At 42.5% G+C, this 20,599-nt stretch overlaps 1 protein-coding gene across 2 annotated transcripts in view; it reads left to right on the top strand.

The window, feature by feature from the left end:
- Window positions 1-206: 206 nt before the first annotated feature.
- Window positions 207-20,599, top strand: part of FGF18 (fibroblast growth factor 18) — a 418,112-nt gene continuing 397,719 nt past the window's right edge. For both annotated transcript variants that reach the window (XM_056516555.1, XM_056516554.1), the window contains exons 1-2: window positions 207-1,235; window positions 1,333-1,369. In XM_056516555.1, the coding sequence (XP_056372530.1) occupies window positions 1,204-1,235; window positions 1,333-1,369 (69 nt within the window). In that variant the 5' untranslated portion in view covers window positions 207-1,203. The remainder of the gene's footprint in view (window positions 1,236-1,332; window positions 1,370-20,599) is intronic.

Here is a 20,599-nt window from a genome sequence, read left to right as displayed (position 1 = left end):
TGTGGCTCTAAACACTATGGGGGGGATTTATCAAAACCTGTGCAGAGGAAGAGTGGTGCAGTTGCCCATAGCAACCAATCAGATTGCTTCTTTCATTTTCCACAGGCCTCTAAAGAGGCCTGTGGAAAATGAAAGAAGCAATCTGATTGGTTGCTATGGGCAACTGCACCACTCTTCCTCTGCACAGGTTTTGATACATCTCCCCCTATGTGTGAACACAGCCAGACTGGAATCATTTTACAAAGACTGGCGCGCTTTTTATCCGCGCGTGTATGTGATTAGGGCCAAATCTTTGCGTTTATGGCAACAATTCCCGTCCGTTCCCCACACGGCGCGTACTATTTGATGAACATTTTACATTAGTTGCTCGGGGGCCAAACAATGAAAAGCTTTCTGATCATTGCACCAGACAAATGGCTTGGGGTCTGTGACGGAAAATCTTAGGTCACGATATTTCTCTCCTTTAAGATAACGAATGGCGACAAATGATTGTTGTGGAGAGCCAGCCAATGTTTCCCTCTGGTGTTCCCTGCTCCAGCCCTTGTTCAGCTTTCTCCAGATGATTCATCCCTTATGTGAGAAATCTGAACTTTTGTTTTTATTTCACTGGTCTGGACCAGGAATGACGAGCTGCCTGAACGCATTGAGGAGATTCACAAGTGAACAAGCACCGGGCTGGATTTTCTTTTCTTTTTCGGTTAAACTAGTAGCCTTTGTGTGGGAATGACTCGCCGTACATGACAGTCACTAGCCCATAGCTCCTGCAGCCCCCTCCACAAGGAAGCTTTCAAACTTTGAGGATGTGGAGAAGACATCTGGCCATACAGGAGAAGACGGCCCGGTAACGCACCTCTGGACGACCTGGAAGACACATGCGTCTTCTGACAGACCTGAGAACCCCTAGGATGGCCAGACACCGAGGATCCACGTCCAGCGCCATCTTAACAAGTTGCTGAATGAACTTGCAGCATTCTTTGTTCAGTACCAATCGGAGATCAGTGACAGCTCCGTCCCAGCACCTTCACTTCTCCCCGGGCGGAGGGTGTGAGTGAGTGAACGAGGAATAGGAGGGGGATCTAGGAGATGAGCCTGTGAGTCAGTCTCCAGCCAGCAAGTCAACTTCTCACAGCCTCCAGGCGATCACTGACCCGTCCAGTGCTGAAGAGAAGCGTCTCCCACAGTGCAGCCGCTGCTCTCCCAGCTATGCACTCCGTTACCTCTCCCGGCACTTGCCTGTAAGACCTGTCAGATTCTTGTATTGGGGGGGAGGGGGGGTTTAGGAGCTCAGTATGGCAGAGGCTGACGGTGTCATTCTTGCTTTATCTCCTGCAGATGTCTACACGTCTTGCTCTTGTGCTTTGGGGTACAGGTAGGTGACTGGGGGTTCCCCCCCTTGATTCATTGCTGTGCTGGATGTAGCTGTCTCTATGGTCAGCTCTCCTATATATTGTTATCTGTGGCTTGGTGACCTGTATATCCTAGCTGCCTATTGATATGGGGAACAGTTCATTTTGTACTTACAAAAAAAAAAAAAAAATTTTTTTTTTTGCTTCCTAAGGAACTTGCTTAAAATCCACATTTTTCTTGCCAGGGAAAGACTACTCCCTTTTCCGTTTTTTTTTCTTCTCTTTCCAAAGGAGATGAGATTTTTCCTTAAATTGATTTTAATTATGTGACCACAGAAGTAAGTCGCGGACTTGAAAGGAAGAAGGAATAAGTGTAAGCACATTCAGGAAGAAGAGTTAAAAAAAATCCCTCTTATTTATAGTGCAGCAACATTCCAGCCCTAGAAAAAAATGCGTCCAAATGTTTTAAGGATTTTGTTGGCGTTAGCAGTCCTCCCCCCCCCTTGTTCCTACTTCTCGGTGCTGGGAGGTACACGTGAATGGGAACAGGGCACACACCCTCTGTTTGAACTGGTCCTTCCGCTGGTACTTCCAACAGCGTTCCCCACCTGTGGCGGGTGCAAAACTACGAGTCCTAGGCAAAGGGTGCTGGGGCATGGTGGGAGTTGTAGTTTTGCGTTGCTGCTTTAGAACTCCTTTCACATGGCGGTATTTTAGGTCAATATTTGTAAGCCATAACTAGGAGCAGAACCTCCGTTTTGAATAAGTATCACCGAAAAATGTGCACCTCTTCGGTGTTTTAGACCCACTACTAGTTTTGGCTTACAAATACAGTGGTCTCTCAAGTTACAAGATTAATTGGTTCTGGGACGACCATTGTATGTTGAGACCATAACTCTATGGAAACCTGATAATTGGTTCTGAAGACCCAAAATGTCATCCAAAAATAGGAAAAAGTGAGGAGTAAAGAAAAATAAGTAGATAACTAATACAGATAAAGCAAGTCCTTATATATAAGAGTAAGAAAGATCTGCAGGGAGCTGTAAATCACTGTCTATTTCAGTGTTTCACAACCAGGGTGCCTCCAGCTATTGCAAAACTACAACTCCCAGCATGCCCGGATAGCCGTTGGCTGTCCGGGCATGCTGGAAGTTGTAGTTTTGCAACAGCTGGAGGCAACCTCTTTAGGAAACACTGGTCTATGTAGAGGACAGAAGCTTCTTCAGGGTCCTGTACAGAACACGCAACATCCTAAAAAAAGGGAAATGGAGCCGCCCTCACCTGATGCCCAAAGCAGCAGCTATCCCTGAGTACAGAACATGTAATACCTCCCTGTACTGTAGGGGGCACTACCAGACACTAGTCATTGCATTCACTTTAGGAATAAACAGGTTTTTATCAGTGAAATATCCATTCTGATTGGTCGGTTCTTCCAGCCATTGACACTAGAGATGAGCGAACTTACAGTAAATTCGATTCGTCACAAACTTCTCAGCTCGGCGGTTGCTGACTTTTCCTGCATAAATTAGTTCAGCTTTCTGGTGCTCCGGTGGGCTGGAAAAGGTGGATACAGTCCTAGGAAAGAGTCTCCTAGGACTGTATCCACCTTTTCCAGCCCACGGGAGCACCTGAAAGCTGAGCTAATTTATGCAGGAAATGTCATCAACTGCCGAGCCGAGAAGTTCGTGACGAATCGAATTTACTGTAAGTTCGCTCATCTCTAATTGACACGTTTCGCAGATACAATGGCAGAAAAGACCATTGTATGTTGAAACTATTGTATGTTGAGGCCATTGTAAGTTGAGGGATCACTGTACTGACCTAAAAGTGCTGCATCTGTGTACGGGGGTGGCGGATGACTTTATTTATCATTGTCCCTTTAACATCCTTTTTACCTCCCCAATCACCCCCTTCCAGTTTTCGAACAGCCATGATGGTGTTCGAAAACTGGAAGGGGGTGATTGGGGAGGTAAAAAGGATGTTAAAGGGAGAATGATAAATAAAGAAGAATTAAAAACCCACTATGGCTCCCCTCTCCTCCTCATTGTATGTCTCCTCCATCAGGCAGGATCCTACGAGAGATGGAGCTGCCAGCTAAGTGTTATGTACACCTGCCGTTCAGAAATAGACTTTCCTGTCCTCTGGAGCCGTATGGTGTCACGCTGTGAGAAAGCCTCACTTGGAACGTGTTGGACTTGTCTTGTTAATGACATCTGAGATTTAAGTGTGTTCTGTAATGTGCAAAATAAGTGGAAAAAAGTATGAGTAAGACTAGATATGACATTTGCCAGATTGCAGGGGCTGAGCGATGCTGTATTACCAATCAGTGGCGGTAATTTAAGCGCTGATTTTCTAAGTGGCATTCGAAACACTTTGTTAAAACACTGCACGGATTGTATAATAAGTCGGGAATTCTTTGAAACTGTATACTCTTAAAGCTGCCAGTAAGCGTATTGCAACACAGGGAATACACATTATAAAGTGCAAGCATATTGATTTCTACATAAAATGTGGTTTGGAAATGTGATTGTTCAGAGATTGATCTAGCCTTTCTGGCTGGATATTGTATATTGTACTCCTCGCCTAAAGGTACCCCTTTGGTAATGCAGAACAGGACATTAATCAGGGCTTTTTTCTTAGTCCTTTCAGTGAATCAGATGAAATTTGGCGTATTGCCTAGAAAGCACTTGCTAAAATCTGATCTTTTTACTATAGCAGCTTTAAAACATTGGACATTATTGGCATTTATACAGTTGGAACCTGGAGTTTTCCAAAGCAATAAAATGTACATGTTGTCTATTAGAACCATACTTTAAAGATTGGATTCACATAATACGTTTTCTGGAACGTTTTTTCCCCCCACATTGGTTAGATGAAAATAGGTGTATTTCAGTTTTTTTGTCTCTGCTTTTTGGGGATAGTTGTCTGTTGAAGAATTGCTAAGCTTTTAGAGAAGTACTCCTAGCTTTTAAAGAAGCTCCAGGTTTTTAAATTACATTTTGCAATGTATTCATAGCTAAACACCTATATTCCTGCAGTGTCATTTACTTCATCCCAGCTCAGTTGCATCCATGTATTTTATTACTGTAGCTGGTACCCAGTCTGACAACCAAAAGAATTCCATGGTCTTATGTGCAGACAGGATGTCAGTCTCACCTGTGTTACTGATCAGGTCATCCCTGACAACTCTCAGACCCCTCCCTCCCCTGCTCTACCCTTTTTGCACCTCTATGCTCCCCATGCACAGGGGGGCTACTGAAGATTGAATGTCTGCCCTCTCCATGAAACCAGGAAAGCAGTGATACAGCTACAGTAACAGGGAGTAAATGAGACAGGATGCAGCTGTATTGCATACAGTATAATAATTTATAGTGTAATGGGCTAGAAGTTCTGTGTCACTGGACTGAAATCCTACTTCACCACAAGCTCACCATGCTCAAGAAAGCACCTGTACAGGCCTGTCTGAAGTTTTCCAGTAAACATCTAAATCATTCAAAGGTTTATTGGCAAACTTGGGATTTCTTGAGCAGGGGGACATAGCAGGCACTACAGGATTTCAGTCTCTTACGGTATGGTGTGTTACCAACTGTTTTCTCCATGACTATGTTTCCAGCTGCCTTGACATCATTGACAAGATCTTCCTGTGTAGTTCTGGGCTGGTTTCTCACCGTTCTCATGATCATTGAAACTCAAGGAGGTGAGATCTTGCATGGAGCCCCCGACCAAGGGAGATTTACAGTTATTTTGTGTTTCTTCCATTTGCAAATAATCACACTAAATGTTGTAAACTTCTTACCTAGCTGCCTGGCGATGGTCTTGTAGCCCATTCCAGCCTTGTGTTGGTCTTCAATCTTGTCCCTGACATCTTTGGGCAGCTCTTAAGGCTATGTTTACACGGGGAATGTCCACACAGAAAATCTCTGTGCGGACATTCCCCTAACAGCTGAGTGCCGGCAGAACATGCCGGCGCTAAGACAACTTGGAAATGCATTTTCATGCAGATACCAGAATTAGAATTTTAGCACCAGATGTTTTCAGTGCGGACATTTTGCTATGTGAACAGTGCAGCAGAATCCTATTGAAATCAATGCGACTCTGCTTCTGCAGGATCTCAATGCGGAATTCCGTACCAAAATTCCACTGTGTGAACAGCCTAAGTCTTGGCCATGGTGGAGAGTTTGTAATCTAATTGTTTGAATGCTTTTTGATACAGGTGTTTTTTATACAGGTAACAAGCTGAGATTAGAAGCACTCTCTATAAAAGAGTGCTCCGAATCTCAGCTCACTACCTGTATAAAAGTCACTTGGGAGCCAGAAATGCTGATTGATCACGTTAAATGCAAATCAATTCATAACTTATTTGAAAAAAAAATGTCTGGATTTATTTTTTGTTTTGTTTGTTATTCCGTCCCTGTCCCAATAAACCTACCATTAAAATGATAGACTTATCATTTCTTTGTCAGTGGGCAAAAGTATCAAATACTTATTTCCTTCACTGTGCTTTGTCAGCAAATCAATAGAGGCGGAGGGGATATTGACCAATGGGTCGTGAAAAGCAAAGGGAAATAAACCCCAACCCTTTATGTCCTGGGGCAAAATAAGAACCCATTATAAGAAACACCTATCGATGATCACTATGACACCCTTTATTCTATGTATGAGGCTGATTGCCTGTATAGCATGTTCTGTGTCTGGCACTGTATGTACAGATTGGATAGCATGCTATAAAAGAAAAAAGGAAACAGGCAGAATTTTAACCCTCTCGCTGCTTGCCAGTTTTAGGTTCTAGACAGGTAGGATGAGAGTGTTGGGGAGAGACTTCTTGTATTCTGTGCCAGAAGAAGCTGTAATAACAGCTGTCAGGGAGCAAGGGCAGAGAGATGTGCAGCCTGACACTTACAAACCTATTCCATTCTAATACTTTGCAGAGGGTTATAGATAGAGGATGGATGATGACACATGTTGATGATGACACATAGGTGTTGCAGCTCCTTATGGTGAACACCATCACCTCTGTATGCAGGTGTAGTGGTTCTCCTGCCAGTTATATACCCCTTCTTGGCCACAGAGTTATAGTCGGGGATGACAACACTGAACTGTTTCTCTCTTCCTATTCTTGTTAAAAAAGACATCTTGTATTTCTTCACATGACAGGCCCCACTTCTACTTCATGTCATTTGTTTTGTTCTAGCAGTTACTAGAGACTGATTTCTTGAGATGACAATAACCATTTTACCCTTATGTGACATTGCATAGAACATTGGGGTACTGTATCAGAATTCTGTTTTCTTCACCTTTGGGGTTATAGGTCCAGTGTGTACAGCATCGGGGACTTGACAGGTTCTTTTTAAAGGGGTACTCCACCCCTAGACATCTTATCCCCTATCCAAAGGATATGATCACGGGGGTCCCACCGCTGGGGACCCCCGCAATATAGCATTGAGGCACGCACCTGTTTCTGCTCCGGAAGCGCTGGAGAGTCTGGGTCTCGACCACCGGAAACAGGTGGTGCCGCATGCTATATTGCGGGGGTCCCCAGCGGCCGGACCCCTGCGATCAGACATCTTATCCCCTATCCTTTGGAATCCCATTACAGCTCTACTCTCACTTCTGCAGCCGAAATCCCATTGAAATCAATGGGGCTTAAATTTTAGCAGAATTCCGTGTTCTTAGAACAAGCTTTGCTGATCAGAATTTCTGCTGGATTGCAGAAATTCCACCATATCAATATACCCTTAAAATGCTTATAATGACCAGGTTTTTCAGTGTGAGAAAGTGTTGGGGAAAGAGGAAAAGTCTTGTGAAAACTTTGCTCTGTAATCATTGGATCTCCTTGTGAGATAAGATGACTAGACAAAACAGAAGGAAAGGATATTGAATAAACATAGACGTTCAGTGGGTCTCATGCCACAAGCTGAGAAAGAAACAAAGATATTCAGTGGCAAGATAGAGAATAAAATTAAAATACATTAAAATACTGAAGTAGAACATAGAGAGCAAAAGATTTGAATGATAGTAAACTGAATGTAGAGTTACAGGAAGGAGTGTGCCTGGTTTTCTTTAAAATATACAAGATGAGAGCTATACAGTTGTACCAGTTTAACATATCCAAACATAAAGCATTATGTTTGCATATGTTGCCTATTGACTCTAGTGTACATTGCATATACTGTTTCTTTGGAGCCCAGAATCAAGGGATAGACTATGTTATTCTGGTCTCCAAAAAGCTACAATAGTCCCATTAACATCAAAGGATATGCCAAATAATATTTTTAAAACCCTTTTTTTTTACATTGAGGTGTATATGCTTGGCAGAGAGCATTGACATTATGTGAACAGGATCCTAAAGGAGAAGTCCCAAGTGGAAAAACGTATCCCCTATCTGCAGGATATAGGATACATTATAAATCATGGGGAGCAGGGCCGGCCTTAGGGGTGTACGAGCTGTGCGGCCTCACAGGGCGCCATAGCAGCAGGGGCGCCGGGCAGCCGACACAGCTTGCACCAAGTATATATAATTTGTATTGCCCGACGCCCGGGATTTAGCCCTGCTTCGTGCAAGCAGCGCTAAATGCCGGTGTAATGACGAAAACTGTGCCCTGTAGCGGAATGTGACCCTCCGCACAGGGACACAGTTTTCTGCTTTGCAGGCCGCTCCCTCTCATTACATTCCCACTACCCTCCCTCAACTGCACCTAATGTTGGGAACTATACTGCACCTAATATAGAGAACTATACTGCCAACCTAATGTGGGGGAGCTATAATGCACCTAATATGGGGAGCTTTACTGCACCTAATGTTGGGAACTATACTGCACCTAATGTGGAGAGCTGTACTGCACCTAATGTGAGGAGCTATACTGCACCTAATGTGGGGAGCTATACTGCACCTAATGTGGGGAACTATACTGCACCTAATGTGGGGAACTATACTGCACCTAATGTGGGGGAACATTATACTGCACCTAATGTGGGGGAACTATACTGTACCTAATGTGGGGAGCTATACTGCCAACCTAATGTGGGGAGCTATACTGCCAACCTAATGTGGGGGAGCTATACTGCACCTAATGTGGGGAACTATACTGCACCTAATGTGGGGAACTATACTGCACCTAATGTGGGGGAACATTATACTGCACCTGTGTGGGAGCTAAACTGCACCTAATGTGGGGAGCTATACTGCACCTAATGTGGGGAACTATACTGCACCTAATGTGGGGAACTATACTGCACCTAATGTGGAGAACTATACTGCACCTAATGTGGGGGAACTGTACTGCACCTAATGTGGAGGAACTATACTGCACCTAATGTGGAGGACTATACTGCACCTAATGTGGGGAACTATACTGCACCTAATGTGGGGAACTATACTGCACCTAATGTAGGGAACTATACTGCACCTAATGTGGGGAACTATGCTGCACCTAATGTAGGGAACTATACTGCACCTAATGTAGGGAACTATACTGCACCTAATGTGGGGGAACATTATACTGCACCTAATGTGGGGGAGCTATACTGCACCTAATGTGGGGGAACTATACTGCACCTAATGTGGGGGAGCTATACTGCCAACCTAATGTGGGGGAGCTATACTGCACCTAATGTGGGGGAGCTATACTGCACCTAATGTGGGGGAGCTATACTGCACCTAATGTGGGGGAGCTATACTGCACCTAATGTGGGGAGCTATACTGCACCTAACGTGGGGAACTATACTGCACCTAATGTGGGGAGCTATACTGCACCTAATATGGGGAACTATACTGCACCTAATGTGGGGAGCTATACTGCACCTAATGTGGGGGAACTACACTGCATCTGATTAAGGGGGACATGGGACTGATTAAGGGGGCAGGGGAATGATTAAATCTAAAAAAAAAATATTTGTTAGGGTGGGTTCACACTACGTTTTTCAATTACGGTTCCGCATACGTTTTCTATCAAAAACCGTATGGGAAAAAAACTGATGGAACAGTATGGGAAAAAGTAAACCGTATGCGTTTGTAAACAGTATACTGTTTTTAAAAGTGCATACAGTTCCGTCAGTTTTTATAGAAAAAAACCCCATACGTTTTTGAAAATTTTGTCCATTTTTAATGGGAGTGGTCTTGGGTGGGGACTTTAGGATTCAAATGCACATGTGCAAAGTAAAAACGTATAAGTTTTTTCCCGTATGGAACCGTATAGATGTGCGTTTCCCATTGACGTCCATGTTAAAAAAAAACGTATGCGGTTGCAGTACGGTTTTTAAACCGGAGTCGAAACCGTGGTTGACCACGATTTTGTCTTCGGTTTAAAAACCGTACTGCAACCGCATACGTTTTTTTTAACATGGACGTCAATGGGAAACTCACATGTATACGGTTCCATACGGGAAAAACGGATACGTTTTTACTTTGCACATGCGCATTTGAATCCTAAAGTCCCCACCCAAGACCCCTCCCATTAAAAATGGACAAAATTTTCAAAAACGTATGTTTTTTTTTTTCTACAAAAACGGACGGAACAGTATGCACTTTTAATAACAGTATACTGTTTAAAAACCCATACGGTTTACTTTTTCTCATACTGTTCCATCGGTTTTTTTCCCATACGGTTTTTGATAGAAAACATATGCGGGAACCGTAGTTGAAAAACGTAGTGTGAACCCAGCCTTACAAAGTTTTTTTTCCTCTTTGTGTATGTTTATGGGGTAATGGGGGGGGGGGCGCCACAAGGTTAGCTCGCACAGGGCGCCTGAACACCTAAGGTCGGCCCAGATGGGGGGGGGGGGGTCTGACCTCTGGGACCCACCGCAATCTCCTGTACGGGCCCTAGCTCTCCCCAGGAGCGGTGCGTCATGACCCCTGCATGAAGCGGTGGCCGCCAAGCCCCCTCCATATATCTCTATGGGAGAGCTGTTCGCCCATCTTCGGCTCTTGCATCCAGAAGTTGGACCCCCTGTGATCTAAAACTTATCACCTATCATGCAGGATAGGGGATAAGTTTATTGGCATGGAACTTCTCCTTTAAAGAAAATATGTTAGTGATAATTCATGAGAGCAGTCGCACATAGGAGCACACTGCTCACCTTTCACTCGACTGCACTGGGGAGGGGGATCGCGCACCAGGGAATGAAATGCCAATGCAGCCGAGGCCGATGCTGACCGGCGGGGAAGCCGACTGATGTTGTGCGGTGGTTATGGAGCTGACCGGTACAGCTGGATGCAGTGGAGAGGACAGGCTGAGCGAGGTTGATTAAGATGCTGGGCTCGTTGGGACACTGGGGATAACGGGAACTCAGAGGCCCTTTAGATAATAAAGTCCCAGTGTGGTGAAGAAAGGAGGTAACTGGGGAAATGGTGAAGTGAGAGTAAGCCAGAGGTGAAGGGAGATTCTGTTTGGAGCCGGAGTGTGCGTTGGGGAATGGCGTGTTCCAGCGAGGTTGTTGGAGGTAACAAGTGGTAATACAAGAGGTATTAACTTTACTAACTACTAATTACTGCTAAACTACTAATTTCTAAAGTACTAACTGATATATATGTAAAAAAAAAACTCTGGGCAAACTCTGGATCAATACATTTCTGGATACTTAAATCCCAGTTGCCTAAAGGGAAATTGAGATTCAATTGAATTATAGTGTTGAGCGGCATAGGCCATATTCGAATTCGCGAATATTCGCGAATATATGGACGAATATTCGTCATATATTCGCAAATATTCGCATATTCGTTATATTCTCGTTTTATTTTCGCGTATGCGAAAATACGCGTATGCGAAAATTAACATATATGAAAATTTGCATATGTGAAAATTAGCATATGCTAATTTTCGCATATGCGAATCTTCGCACGCCAGTCTCACACAGTAGTATTACAGCCTTCTTTACACCACACAAGCTGGAAGCAGAGAGGGATGATCACTGTGATGGGTACTGTGAAGAAAAAAAAAAACAAAAAAAACTAATATTCGTAATTACGAATATATAGCGCTATATTCGCGGAATTCGCGAATATGCGATATTCGCGAATAATATTCGAATTGCGAATATTCGCGAGCAACACTATTGAATTAGTGAATGTCTGAGTGGTTAACCCTCTGCTTGCCTTGGGAAACTGTAACTTCCCAGTTTATTTATTGAATTTAGAAGATCACCCTGTTTACCAAGAACTAATCCTATTAAGCTTATTAATATCTAGCTTGTGTATTTAATTGGTCAAAAGTAACTCTTTGATGTATGGACTGAGACCCTAGTTGCTTAAAGGGAACCTAAGTGATAAATAGATTAATGAGTGTTTGATTGCTCAACTATTTGTTTGCTTAAAGAAAGTATAATTCTAAAATTCACTTGGTCTACTTATGGAATCTGGAGGACTATCTTGTTTATGTAAGAACTAATTCTATTAACTCAATTAAGCATTAATATCTGGCTGGTGTATACAACTGGTTAAAAGCAATCTTCTAACTACTAGATCAAACTTCAGTTGCCTAAATGAAATCTGAGCTATAACTGGAGTATTGAATGATTGAAGGCCTATTTCCTTGTTGGTTCAAAGAAAGCTCAAGTACTAACAATCTTATGGTGTTTTTATTGTATTCTGGAGATTGTTTAAGAACTAATCCTACTGACTATACTAAGTTTAATAATATTGAGCTTAGGTATTTAACCTGCTAAAAGTAACCCTTTTTGGTTTAAGATTGAGGAGTTAACTATTTGACAATGTTCGTCTAAAAAGGATAAATTGTTTACACTAAACCAAACGTAACTTCTTCTGGTTGGTTTTGTAATTTGCATTTTGAAGTAATGATGGGACGGAGGAATGAGGGGAAAGAAGGAAAGGAATAAGGAGGTAGAAGATCTGGTACAGGGATAGCTGGTTCAGAAAGGGATGGTTGGAGGAGGGATTGACAAGTTTTTGTCACCAGGAGTAAAAAAGAAAGGGGAAATGCAGCGGGAGAGGGATAATGCAAAGGAATCAGAGGAAGAGATAAAACAAGAAGAAATGAGAAATGAATCTCCAGTAATTCTGAATAAAATATTGGAAGGGATGCAAAAGTCCAATGAATCCCTTTTAGAGATACAAGAAAATTAGGGAGGCGTTAGGATGGATATTGCTTTGATGAGAGAGGATATGGTAAGTAGAACAAAGAGTAGGGATGGTAGAAGATGAGACAAAAGGTATCATAGAAGGAAAAAAGTAGGTTAAAGGGGTACTCCATTGGCAAATAATTTTTTTCAAATCAACTGTCTCCAGAGAGTTAAAGGACAACTGCAACGGAATTATACTTATCCCCTATCCACAGGATAGGGGATAAGTGTTTGATCGCGGGGGGTCCGACCGCTGGGACCCCCCTCGATCTCCCTAACGGGGCGCCGGCATTAGCGCCCATGGTGATGTAGCGTCGACCTAGAGGTCGACGTTGACGCCCCGTCTCCTCCCCGTCCTCATACAGTTCTATGGGGGATGCGGGGAGGCACGAATGCTGCCTCCCCGCCTCTCCCATAGAGATGTATGGAGGAGGCGTGCCGGCCGCAACGTCATGCTGCGGCTGGCACGCCCCCTGCACGGGAGAGCCGCGGCCCCGTACAGGAGATCGCCGGGGGCCCCAGCGTTCGGACCCCCCACGATCAAACACTTATCCCCTATCTTGAGGATAGGGGATAAGTGTTTGTACCGCTGCAGATGTCCTTTAAACAGATTTGTAAATGACTTCTATTAAAAAAATCTTAATACTTATCAGATGCTGTATACTCCAAAGGAAGTTGAGTTGTTCTTTTCTGTCTGACCACAGTGCTCTCTGCTGACACCTCTGTCCATGTCAAGAACTTTCTAGAGCAGGATAGATTTGCTATGGGGATTTGCTCCGGCTCTGGACAGTTCCTGACATGCAAAGAGATGTCAGCAGAAATGACTGTGGACAGAAGAGTCAACTCAACGTCCTCTGGAACATACAACAGCTGATAAATATTGCAAGGATTAAGGTTTTTAAATAGAAGTCATTTACAAATCTGTATAACTTTTTGACATTAGTTGATTTGAATTTTTTTTTCCACTGGAGTACCCCTTTAACAAAAATGTGTCAACAAAACTAAACTAAAGTTAGGGACTTGGAGGATAGGCGCAGGCGTTCAAATATAGTAGTGTTGGGAGTGCCAGAAAAGGAATTGCAAACAATTCTTGATAAAATGGTTGAAGGAGAATTTTGGAGAAGAAGGGATGCTAGAAACAATGATGGTTGAGAGAGCACATAGGGTACCATCACAACCCTTTTCACCAGGTTCTAGACCACATTCTATTCTGGTAAAGTTGTTATCTTCGTCAGATAGAGATTACATCCTGAGAAAGGCAAGGAAGGGCCCGGAAAAAGTTATAAATGGTAACAAAGTGAAAGTATTTCCTGATTATTCCAAAGAAATGCAGCAGGCAAGGATAGATTTCTCCTAGGTAAAAAGGAGGATTAGGAAAGCAGGGATAAAATACTCACTCATGTTTCCAGTGAAGCCGAGGATTGAGTATAAAAGTCAGGTTCTGTTTTTTGAGACAGCAGCAGAAACGATGATCCTCGTACCAATTTGTTCTATACATTATGATTAAAGAAAAAAAAATGAATTACGGCGTGGTCCGATGGAAGTTAGGCTTAGTAGAGAGGAAATGCTACCCTAGAAGTTGATGGGAAGCATTCCAAGACGGTAAATGGAGGGGTAGGAAGGCGGTTGTTACGCCGAGCGCTCCGGGTACCTGCTCCTCCCCGGAGCGCTCGCGGCGTTCCTCTCTCTGCAGCGCCCCGGTCAGATCCGCTGACCGGGAGCGCTGCACTGACACTGCCGGTGGGGATGCGATTCGCATAGCGGGACGCGCCCGCTCGCGAATCGCATCCCAAGTCTCTCACCTGTCCCGGTCCCCAGCTGTTTCGTCCTGGCGCACGCGGCTCCGCTCCTTAGGGCGCGCGCGCCAGCTCTCTAAGATTTAAAGGGCCAGTGCACCAATGATTGGTGCCTGGCCCAATCTGTCTAATTAGCCTCCACCTGCTCCCTGTCTATTTTACCTCACTTCCCCTTCACTTCCTTGCCGGATCTTGTTGCCTTTGTGCCAGAGAAAGCGTTTACAGTGTTTGCCTTACCAGTGTACCTGACCTCTTGCTATTGCTATTGACTACGAACCTTGCCGCCTGCCCCGACCTTCTGCTACGTCTGACCTTGCCTCTGCCTAGTCCTTCTGTCCCACGCCTTCTCAGCAGTCAGCGAGGTTGAGCCGTTGCCGGTGGATACGACTTGGTTGCTACCGCCGCAGGTGGGGAGGGTGAGCCGCTCTGGGCCGTCCATCTTCACCGGGAGGCCCTCTTCTCCGCTCTGGCCCCTGACTAGTGACACTGCATTGACGCCACCGCGCTGGGACGTCCGTGCGCACGGATGTCCCTGTGCGTCGTCAATGCAGCGTCACTAGTCAGATGTGGTCCCTGCAGTGAAGATGGATTGCCCGGCCATCCGTAAAAGCAAGGGTATTTTATTTTCTCAGAATGCAATGCGTTTCACTGCTATGGCAGCTTCATCAGGCATGAATGGAAACATCAGAGTGGTAAATTTATATTAGCAGCAATTAGCCACATCAGAGGAGTGAAACTCCGTGGGCCATGAAAACTAGAGAATTGCTTTAGAAACTACAATAAGGTCGTGAACATATATAAAGTCAACAGACAAAATACAATAGGGTTGTGGACATATATAAAATCAACAGACAGTAATAAAACAAACCTACAAATGCATAATAATATGCCCAATAATAATACATATATTCAACAATATATATATATATATATATATATATATATATATATCTATATATATATAAAAGAATAAAAATTCATTATATGTGAAAAAATAACACAATATATTAAATATATTGAAATTATATATAAAATGAAACCATGTATTAAAATGATGATATGCGATAGCTATGGTAGCATATGAATATATTATTTATAAAAGAGCAGAGTGTCAGCAACAGCCAAAAGTGTACAAAATGATGGTGTAATAACGGTGAAAAAAACTTAATAAAGGGAAATTGAAATGCAACAAAAGAAAAGATTATGAATTATAAAATAAAATGATAAGAGGAAAAATGGAATATAGGAAAAAGGGGAATATGAAAAAAAGGAGGATTGTAGAAAAAAGAGATAGAATGAGAAAATAGAGAACGGTCTGAAAGGTATTAACGAGCATTCTCTATAATCTCATTCAGTGCGTGCGGTATTAACGTCGAAAGTGTAAATATCCAGTAGGATTCTTGGTTAATTAAATATTGAAAACGGTTAAGTTTATCTACTGGGATAGTCTCAAGAATAACCAGACGTAGCGAGGACATATCGCTATTATGAGTTGTTGTGAAGTGCCGTGAAACACTGTGTATTGGAACAGTGTTTGGACATGCGAGAGCGTACAGTCTGGATGGTACGTCCGACGTACTGCAACTTGCAACTGCAAGACAGCAAATATATAGCATACTGAGTGTTACAATTTAAAACTTGATTTATAAAAAAGGATTTTTTAGTATAAGTAGAAGAAAATTTATTGACAAAGAGATCCATCATATCACAACACAGACAGCAGCTCTTATTGCACGGTGAGCAGCCAACATAAATAGATACTAAGGAAGAGTTATCAATATCGATATTTTTTAACCTATTCGGAGCTATCAACTAATGCCCGGTTTGTTGGGGACTACATCCTTGAGAATAGGGTCATTCAGAATAATGTGCCAATTTCGTTTGAAGATATTGTGAATTTCAGGGGCTGCTCTATTATAATTTGTGATGAAATTGTATTTAAACTGACTATTATCTTTTTTTTTTAATTATTATTAAATGTGTCCATGGTGACTAAATTGATCTGTTTTTTGTCTTTGACTCTATAATATGCCTGCGTCAATAAAGAAACGGGGTAACCTTTTGATAGAAAATGATTTTTTAAAAGTAATGCTTGTGCAGAAAAATCATGATCAGTGGTGCAATTTTTACGAACTCTGAGATATTGTCCGTAGGGAACCCCTTTAAGCCAACTGGGGTAATGTGCGCTATTATAATCTAAGAAGCTGTTCACATCTACAGATTTGAAGTGAGTTTTGGTCTGGATACATCCTGCTTCATTCATAATTTCTAGATCTAAAAAATGTATACTTTCAGTTGCGAAACTTAGGGTGAATTGTAATCCCCATGTATTTGAATTTAAAAACGTAACAAAATCGCGTGCTTAATTTTCAGTGCTTGTCCATAAAAAGAATAAATCATCAATGTATCGATGGAAAAAAAATGTGGGGTGAATAGATCAGAGACTGTGCTATGTGGAGGGCTTCAAATGCCCCCATGAACAGAGTAGCATAATTAGGGGCAAAGCGGGTCTAATCTGTTTATAAATGGTGTTGTTAAATGAAAATATATTGTGTTTGTGAATGAATGAAATAGACTGTAACAAAAAAGTGGCTTGATCTGTATGTAAAATTTGTCACCAAATGAGATATCTCTAATGACCATCAGACCTAGGTCGGTATCAATATTAGAGTACAAAGAACATACATCTAAGGTTAAAAAGGAAAATGAGGATGGTAAATGAGTATGTTGACGTTCTGAAATAAGTTGGGAAGAATCTTTAAGATATGACGGTAAACGTAAAACGATGGGCTGCAGAAATAAATCTGCAGCCCTACGCTTTTACTTACCTGTTGTTACCTGTGTCCCTCGCCACATGGAACCGGCGTTTCTATTGAAGCCATCCTTCTCTCCAATGTCTTGAGTCGGGGGGCTGCAGACACCCCACTTTTATATGCTCACCATTGTTTTGTATGTTGCTACACAACTACCTCAGGTGAGCGGCTATATAGCCCTTGTATTTTTATGTTTGTCTCTCGTTTATTACACCACGGAGTGCTGTTACTCTCTCTCTATTGATAGATAAAGATCAATGTGGTTTTAGACAGGGGTACGCTATCTCAGAAAATGTGAAAAGATTATTTGCAAATATACAGGAAGAGGAAGGGGGCTACTCCATCTTGTCACTTGATGCAGTAAAGGCATTTGACAGGGGGAACTGGCTCTATTTGTGGAAAGTTCTGGAGGATTTTGGTTTTGGGGAAAGATTTATAAAACGGGTAAAGATATTGTATAAAGGGGCAATGGCTGCAATTATGGTCAATGATGGATAAACAGTCATTTCCATTGACTAAAGGCATGAGAGGTTGTCTCCCCCTGTATATAGAGCCACTAGCCAGACAATTAAGGATGATGGAGGATGTGGGGGAATTTGGATGTCGGAGGAGAGAGGATAAAATCTCTTTGTTTGCCGACGATAACCTTTTGTACCTGGCCGATACAATTTGAGTTCTGGAACAAATAATAATTACAATAGAAGAATTTGGTAGGCTATCAGATCTCCAAATTAACTGCGAAAAAACTGTTCTTCCGTTAAAAGGTAAAAAAAAGAAAGGTTAAAAAAAGTAAGGTTAAAGCATTAAATGAACATGATTCCTTTCGATATCTGGGTATTATAGTGGAAAAAGATGTGAAAAAGTATTTAGGATTGAATTTATATCCCTTGTCGCAGAAATTGAGGACCAAATGTAAAATCTGGTGTGGGCTTCCATTGAATATGGCAGACAGAATTAGTTTAATAAATATTATCTTTTAATAAATATTATCTTACCTCAATTACTATTTGTTTTATCAAATAGCCCAATTTGGTTAGGTGAGAGAGTTTTTAAGAAAATAGAATCATTATTGAGAGATTTGACTTGGAAAGGAAGAAGGCCAAGTATCAAATAAGAGCAGCTAATGAAAAATGAAAATTATGGAGGATTATCAGTTCCAGATTTTAGAACCTATTTCTTAACAACACAATTATTTTATTTGAATGAATGAAAGGAAATGGATTATTTAAAAAAGGTGGATCAGATTGGTAAAGATTGTAAAAATATATGGGAATTGTTGGAAAGGAGTCAAATAGATACTAGAGCTGGGCAGTATGACCAAAAATGTGTTTCACGGTATTTCTGTAAATTATGGCGGTTCCACGGTATTTACCCCCCCCCCCATCATCATGTCATGGGCGCAGCTTCCCCCCCCCACCCCCCCCCCCCCCCCCCGGTTTATCAGCCCAGTGCTGCGCTGTCCCCCACATCGGGGGACTAATCATATGTCACCCGCGAGCGCTGCTTCTCTCCCCCCATGCCAAATAATTATCAGCCACTGTACTGTACTCTGTATTCCTGTGCCCGGTCTGCAAATATTAAAAAACTAAATTTAACTCACCTTCCTACGTTACCCTGTTGCTCCGGAACCGGCCTCACAGTCCCTCCGCTGCTCTTGCTGCTTCCTGGGAATGGGAACGTCACAGAGCCGTCAGCCTATCACCGACCGCAGCCCCGTCCTGCCTCGGTCTGTGATAGGCTGAGCACACTGTCATGTAAGGAGACGGCTGGTTTCTTACATGACAGGGCGCTCAGCCTATTACCGGCCAAGGCGGGACATCGCTGCTGCCGGTGATAGGCTGATGGCTCTGTGATGTTCCCATCCCCTGGGAGCAGCAAGAGGACTGTGAGGCTGGTTCCGGAGCAACGGGGAAACGTAGGAAGAAGGTGAGTTAAAGTTTGTTTTGTTTATTTCTGAAGCCCGGGCTCAGGATAGTACAGTACAGTGCAGTGGCTGATAATTACTGGGGGGAGAAGAGAAGCACAGCGTGCTGCGGCTGATATTTCATTAATTCGAGGGGGAGGGGCCCAACCGGTATGGGAAAAATTCATATCGTGCAGGAGAAAAAATCGGTATTTGGTATGAACGGGTATACCGCCCAGCCCTCATAGATACACAGAAAGGTTAGGGGTCATCACTAACTAAGTTAACACATGAACTTTGGACATTACGAAAGAAAAAAGTAGCACTAAAACAGGCAACACGGTACATGACATTATTTGATAATAAAAGATATAGTGAATTAAATGAGTGAATTTAAAGAATTTTGGTTTAAATATGATATAAGATTAGTGGCAAAAATATTTGACGAGGGAAAATTGAAGTAATTTCAAAGAATATGTAGGGAATATAAGGTACCTGAAAATCAAGATTTTCGTTATTTGCAACTAGAGCATGCTGTGAAATGGGGAAGGGGGGAAGGTGAGGGTTAATAAATTAAATGATAAATAATGTATAATTTTTTATATGTGGAGGCCTTTCCTTTCCAAATTTCTTCATTTTTTATTATAGTTTGAAAGGGGGGGGGGGGGAGCGGAGTTGTTTTTTGTTATGCTTCTTTTTAGTTGTTTTTTTTTACATGGTTACATAGTTACATAGTTAGTACGGTCGAAAAAAGACATATGTCCATCAAGTTCAACCAGGGAATTAAGGGGTAGGGGTGTGGCGCGATATTGGGGAAGGGATGAGATTTTATATTTCTTCATAAGCATTAATGTTATTTTGTTCCAGGAATGTATCTAATCCTGTTTTAAAGCTGTTAATTGTTCCTGCTGTGACCAGTTCCTGAGGTAGACCGTTCCATAAATTCACAGTCCTCACGATAAAGAAGGCATGTCGCCCCTTGAGACTAAACTTTTTCTTCTCCAGACGGAGGGAGTGCCCCCTCGTCCTTTGGGGGGGGTTTAACCTGGAACAGTTTTTCTCCATATTTTTTGTATGGGCCATTAATATACTTATATACGTTTATCATATCCCCCCTTAAACGTCTCTTCTCAAGACTAAACAATTGTAACTCCTTTAATCGCTCCTCATAGCTAAGATGTTCCATGCCCCATATTAGTTTAGTCGCGCGTCTCTGCACCCTTTCCAACTCCGCAGTGTCCCTTTTATGGTTAAGTGGTTTGAGTGGAAAAAGTGGAAAAATAATTGGAGGAAGCCAGATTTCCTCGCACCTTTGGCAGTCTTGGATGAGTTAAATATCATTCTTGGAAGGCCAGAGGATAGTCAGTCAAAGACTGGAACCAGAATAGGTACAGTCTGGGACTGGCAAGTCGGGGGAGGCAATAATGAAATAGTAAGAACAATAAAGGATAAACATTTTATTTAAAATGGTCCAAGAGTGTGTGAATAAGGAAGATTTTTGAGTAATTTCATATTTCTCTCTCTTTCTTCTCTTCTCTCCTCTCCCTCTTCGTTTCTGTGCCTCTTGCCCACTCTCTCCTTTATTTATAAGTAACCCCTTAAGGATGCAGGGTTTTTCCGTTTTTGTATTTTCATTTTTTCCTCATCATCTTCTAAAAATCATA

The sequence above is a fragment of the Hyla sarda genome, chromosome 4 (assembly GCF_029499605.1).
Source record: "Hyla sarda isolate aHylSar1 chromosome 4, aHylSar1.hap1, whole genome shotgun sequence".
Taxonomy (NCBI): domain Eukaryota; kingdom Metazoa; phylum Chordata; class Amphibia; order Anura; family Hylidae; genus Hyla; species Hyla sarda.
The sequence above is the reverse complement of the archived record's forward strand: the minus strand, read 5'-3'. Positions and strand labels throughout refer to the sequence as shown.